This window comes from Vicia villosa, linkage group LG5 (assembly GCF_029867415.1).
Source record: "Vicia villosa cultivar HV-30 ecotype Madison, WI linkage group LG5, Vvil1.0, whole genome shotgun sequence".
Taxonomy (NCBI): domain Eukaryota; kingdom Viridiplantae; phylum Streptophyta; class Magnoliopsida; order Fabales; family Fabaceae; genus Vicia; species Vicia villosa.
In genome coordinates, this window is record NC_081184.1 from 6,077,750 (window position 1) to 6,084,422 (window position 6,673).

At 37.5% G+C, this 6,673-nt stretch overlaps 1 protein-coding gene across 1 annotated transcript; it reads left to right on the forward strand.

The window, feature by feature from the left end:
- The first annotated feature begins 5,347 nt into the window (after positions 1-5,347).
- On the forward strand, positions 5,348-6,466 carry LOC131604100 (uncharacterized). The gene has a single exon (XM_058876589.1). It carries the CDS (start codon positions 5,348-5,350, stop codon positions 6,464-6,466), a length of 1,119 nt encoding a protein of 372 aa, XP_058732572.1.
- The last annotated feature ends 207 nt before the right edge of the window (positions 6,467-6,673 follow it).

A 6,673-nucleotide genomic window follows, 5' to 3' on the forward strand; every position in this document is an offset into this window, starting at 1 on the left:
CTATTCAAGAGTTTACAAATGCTTCTTAAAAGCGATAATCACAACTGTGATATTTCTCTTAACGTTTAAGCTTAATCTCACTAAAATATTACAACAGCAATGTAGTGAGTTGATGAAGATTCTGAGCTTTGATTGAACAGCGTTTCAGCAAGTTTGATATTCACAGAATAGATGTAGAAATTGGTAACCTTGCTTCTCATCAGAACTTCATATTTATAGGCGTTGAGAAGATGACCGTTGAATGCATTTAATGCTTTGCGTGTTCCGTACAGCATTGCACTTAATGTTATACGCTTTTGTCAACTACCTCGAGCCTTGTTCACGCTGTGTCTACTGACGTAGCCTTTAGTAGCTTTTAACGTTCCTTTTGTCAGTCAGCGTAGTCTGCCACCTGTACTTCCTTCTGATCTGATGTTTGTGAATACTACGTTTGAATATCATCAGAGTCAAAACAGCTTGGTGCATAGCATCTTCTGATCTTCTGACCTTGAAGTGCTTCTGAGCGTGATACCATCTTCTGATCTTCAGTGCTTCTGATCTCATGTTCTTCTGATGCTTCCATAGACCCATGTTCTGATTCTGCTTCGACCATCTTCTGATGTCTTGCCAGACCATGTTCTGATGTTGCATGCTGAACCATTTGAGATACAACTTCTGAGCGCTGAATTATGCGTACTCTTTATATATATTTCCTGAAAGGGAAATTGCATTGGATTAGAGTACCATATTATCTTAAGCAAAATTCATATTATTGTTATCATCAAAACTAAGATAATTGATAAGAACAAATCTTGTTCTAACAAGGGAGAATCCTTCTAAGAAGGCACTTAACATGGTTATTCATGAAGTTGAATATCCATCAGAAGTTGCTGCTCCAACTCCTCCAAGGAATCTGGCTGAGATTCTTCAAGCTCTTGAGAATGGAGATTCTGATATCCCTGCTCCGGTGTATGAAGAAGATGCTTCTATGTTAGAAGCTGATGCTGAAAATCAAGCTGATGCTCAAATGATTGATGTTGCTGTTGAGCATGATACTCCTCTGAATGATGGCTGTGAAGCTTCTTCTGGTGAACCTTCAGTTCTGGTGAACGCTATGAAGGCCCTTCAACAGAATCAAGCAGATCTTGCTTCTCATTTGGACAAGCATGAAGAAACTCACAATGAGTTTATATCATTCATGAAGACGCAGACTGAAAGCACTTCTGAGATTCAAAGCCTTCTAGCCAAGATAGTCTCTAGGCTAGGCTAGTCGTAGTCTTTTGGTCTTAGTTGTTTCTTGTTCTTGCATCTGTTTTCTTGCATCTGCTTCTATCTTTTTTGTATCTTCTGATATATCTTTTGATGAATCAATGAAACTCTATCTTCTCTCATTTTGTTTGTTTTCTCATCTGAATCTTTTTATGCTTTTTGATGTTATGACAAAAAGGGGGAGAAACGGGATAATTGATGTGGTTTACTATATCAGTTGCTGGGATTAAGTCTCAACATTCCTAACACTATTTGCAAGTTCTATGTCTTTGAGATTTTTTGCAGGATCGAAGATATTCTGAAAAAGCTCAACATGAGAAGCAAATACATGGGGAAAATCAATTCTGTAAAGAAACATGCTTTTGGAAATTGAAGCAAGCTTAGTGCTGTGAAGCTTCAAGATAAGAGGCAAGAAGAAAGAATGTTCTGATATTCTCGTGGCAGAATATGCTCAAACACATTCTTGTCTATCTTATGTTCTGATTCATTCATGCTCTGACTGTTTGTGTCTAGTTTGTTTTTGAAACATTTCAGGATGTAAAGATGCTCTGATGATGCTCTAATACATTCAAGAATGTTCTGATACAATCAAGCATGTTAGGAATCAAGGAGAAATTCAAAGCTCTGAAGTTGTCCTATGGAAGCAAGAAGCAGAAGCTATGAATGTTCTGAAGTTCTAGGAAAATGTGAACGTCTCGACTGAAATGAAAAATACTCAGGGAAGTCTTTTATTTAAATTTCTTCTAGTATTTATTTCAGGGGGAGATTGTTAATCTCAGGGGGAGACATATTCACACACTATGTTTATATGCTTATGCTATAACTGTGTAATTGTTTTTGGTCATCTGATATTCTGATTGCAAATTCATATCAATTATATATGTTTTTGTCATCATAAAAAAGGGGGAGATTGTTAGAACAAGAATTGTTCTGATCAATATTCTTAGTTTTGATGATAACATTATATATGAATTTTATATAAGACAATGTGGTACTCTAATCCTATGCATTTTCCATTTCAGGAAATATATAAAGAGTATGCACAATTCAGCGCAAGAAGCACTGACTCAGAAGGTTCAAGTATGCAACATGAGAACATGCTCTAGCAAGACATCAGAAGATGGTCAAGCATAACCAGAACATGGTCTATGGAGCATCAGAAGAACTTGAGATTAGAAGCAGAAGCACTGATGTTCTTATGGTATCACGCTAGAAGCACTTCAAGGTCAGAAGACAAGAAGATGCTCTGCACCAAGCTGAAAGACTCTGATATTTAAACGTTGTATCTACAAAGATCAGATCAGAAGCAAGTACAAGATGACAAACTACGCTGACTGACAAAAGGAACGTTATAAGCTATTAAAGGCAAAGTCAGTAAAAGCAGGAAAAGCAAGGCTCGAGGTAGTTGACAAAAGAGTGAAACATTAAATGCAATGTTGTACAGACCACGCAACGCATTAAATGCTCCCAACGGTCATCTTCTCAAAATGTCTATAAATAGTGAAGTTCTGATCAGAAGCACGGTTACCAATTCACGAACAACTTTTTCATACTTGCTGAAACGCTGTTGAATTAAAGAGCTATCAAACTTCATCTTCAACCTCACTTCACTGTAATATCTTAGTGAGATTTAAGCTTAGAACTTAAGAGAAATATCACAGTTGTGATTATAGCTTATTAAGAAGCATTGTAATACTCTTGTAAGAACTTGTTTACATTAACTTGTAACGGTATCTAGAGAAGATCAAGGTGTGATCGGATTCTCTAAGAAGTCTTAGAAGGTATCTAAGCATTGTGTTCCTAGAGTGATCAAGTTGTGATCAGTATACTCTAGAAGACTTAGAAGATATCTAAGTGGAAAACCATTGTAATCAAGGTTGATTAATAGATTAAATCCTCAAGTGAGGTAAATCACTCTAAAGGGTTGGACTGGAGTAGTTTCGTTAACAACGAACCAGGATAAAAATCATTCTGCAATTGTTTTTATCTTAAGAGTTTTTAAAGATACACTTATTCAACCCCCCCCCCCCCCCTTTTCTAAGTGTTTTTCTATCCTTCAGTTTCAACCCATTAACTCCCAACTCACAAATAAGACATAAAGTACTAAATAGAAGTTGGGCGATGTCACATGTCATATGCGAAGGTAAGCTTATGTCCCCCGTGCGTTTTAGGGTTTAACGTGTCAAGCATAATCTGAGCCATTAACAATACTTTCCTGACCATGAACAAAGAATCTCAAGTCTCACTGATTGATTGGCTATGTCCCATAATTAAAGAGATAACTCATTCACTACCTCACTACTTAGTCAAAGCTTTTGACTATTTTAAAGTTATATACAAAAGAATCAGTCTGTCTCTAAGAAGGAGCAGAGCTATAAATACCTAACTCAATAATCATGTCGATCCATCACATATTCATATAACATAAACCTAAATGCTTTAGCTTAATTAATCACAAACATAATCAACTCTACTGTACTTATAAGTTTTAAAAGTGAGAGATTGAGCTTAATATTTTATATTTCACAACAACTAGCATCACATAATGTCTTCTACATAGCATAAAAATGCATCATATATTACCAACATTACATAAACCCATGCTAACAAGTACCAAAAAGTTAATTTAAAAAGAGGAAACAAAAATAAGCAAAATAGATTAAACGAAAATTGAAGTTAAATTATCTTTGGCAATGAGCATGAAACAATTCTCTACTAAAGTTTCATTCAGTTCCAACAACTCTAATCACAACTCTTCTTAATGACATTTAAATTTTTTTATAATTCATGCTTCCACCTATATAGATAAAGATGAATAACTTTATGTTTCTTTCATTTTTCAATCTATTTAAAGAAATAATTGCATTGTCCATCATTCTGAATAAAAATTAATATTGTAACATACACAATTATTGTTCATACCTAATAACTTAACAGAAAGATTGGATTGTCCAACTTTATTCAAATTATAAGATTTATTTACCTCAACAAAATTTAGGAGATAACTTTCCGAAAAAAAAATCCAAATAACCATGTTTAATAATTTATTTACACCAAAAACTATGTTTTCGGCAAAATTACCTGTATGACCAGGTTTCAGAGGTGGTCTCCACATAGGAGCCACCTCTGGTGGCGCCAAAGAACAAAACCCCATAACCTATGCGCCACCTGGGGTGGCGCCAATGAGCATTTTGTACCTTCAAGCCACCTTGGGTGGCGCATACATGCATTCCCCCTTTTTTTTTTTTTTTTGTTTCTATATATTATAATTATATATTATATATATTAATTATATTTTGTTTTTGATTTTTTTAAAATTATTTTAACATAATTAAAAAAACAATTAAATAAATAATTAGACACGTATTGTTTAATAATATAATTAGGGAAGAAACAGTACAAATACGAGAAATGCAGAAACAACATTACAAATACGGAAAGTACGGGACAAACATTACAAATACGAAAAAAAGAGAATATTTTTAAAACATGGATATTATGCTATTCATGACCCCTCGGACCACGACCCCTCCGACCCAGACCATGACCCCTCCGACCGCCAGTTCCGCAATCTGGAACTGTTCAAATCTGGTTGGAAGGATCTCGAAGACCCACTTCTCCACGACCCCCCCTATTCCTTGGTTGTCCTTGTTGTGTCTAGGTAGGTGGGCCTCGTATTAGCCCCTCCATGCGCTCGTTGGACATGTATTCTTGTATGTTGCTGTCAAATAGTCGGGTCCCCATGCCCTCAAAGATTTGTCTTGGCGGTGGAGTTGCGTCACATGGTCGGTAAAACCCAGCGCTTGATTGACCTTGGAAAAATGGCATTGTTTGTTGGGGTGTGGTGTACCCATATTGTTGGTGTTGTGAAAGTTGGGGTGTGGAGTAGCCATGTTGCTGGTATTGTGACGATTGAGTGATCATTTGCTCGTTTGGGTTGTAATCGTCATCTAGACCCATGTCGGGGCTGGGTTGCCTATTGGAGTTGGAGGGGCCGGCGTCGCCGTGTTGTTGGGTGAAGCCCCATGATTGTTGTTGGATGGGTTGCCTAGTGGAGGTGGAGGGGTCGGCGTCGTAGTGTTGTTGGGTGAAGCTTGCAATGGGTGGTGTATCCCAAATTTTTTACCAATATCGATTTCTTCGTGGGGACAACCCGGTCAAGTTTATCCAAGTTGAGATCAAAGATGATGAAGACATGCAGAATATGTTCGCCAATCATGAGTATTCTGGTTACGACTGCATAGAACTGTATGTTACTCTACCAGAAGTTCAACCAACACAAATGGTTGAGTCACAAGTCATTGACGCACTTGAAGACGAGCAAGCAGAGGTCGACGTTGTAGATGAAGAAGAAGAAGCACCGGAAATAGAAGTTGATAACTTGGTCAACGAGGAAAGTGAGGACGAACCAGAAGTTGTTGTACCACCAGATCAAGTGCATATGCCTCCAGCGCACATGAGGAACTTAAATTTTGATGGGGATGACAAACCATCGACTGATATTTTCTATGATTCATACACTCAAACAGATCAACGGTTAAAAGTAGGAGACAAATTTCGTTCTAAGGAGGCATGTATCATGGCCATAAAAAGATTTCATATGGCAAACAATGTTGATTTTAGAGTTGACCGCGCCAACGTTGAGAGGTACAAAATTTATTGTAGAAACGCTGATTGTGGATTCAGGTTGCATGCATCATACAGGAAGAGAAGTGATTCATGGGTTATAGGATATATTTCCCAAGATCACACGTGTGTTAACACAAATGTTTCACAAGATCACCGTAAGCTAAGTTATGACATTATTTGTCAAGAAATCTTGCCTTTAGTTGAAAAAGATCCATCTTTAAAGGTGAAAACGCTAATCTCTCATATCGTTGCAACATACAATTACACTCCGTCTTATAGAAAGGCGTGGCTGGCGAAGACCAAAGCGATCGAAATTGTGTATGGAAATTGGGAGGATTCGTACAAACGACTCCCACATTTCTTATATGCGCTTCAACTTTATGCTCCTGAAACCATTACTATTTTAGAGACCCTTCCTGCGCAATCTCCAGACGGAACATGCCTTCAAGGAAATGTGATATTCCACAGGCTTTTCTGGGCTTTCCGCCCATGTGTTCAAGGATTTTCATATTGCAAACCAATTCTTCAAATAGATGGAACTTGGTTGTACAGAAAATATAAAGGCACCATGTTGATGGCTGTGGCTTAAGATGGAAATAGTAACATCTTTCCTGTAGCATTCGATCTTGTGGAAGGAGAAACTGCTGGAGGTTGGGGTTTCTTTCTCAGAAATCTTCGGGCACACGTTGCCCCCCAACCTGGACTTTGCTTGATTTCAGACAGACATGCTTCCATCGAGAGTGCGTACAACAATCCAGCAAACGGGTGGCAAAACCCAACATCAACGCATGTTTAC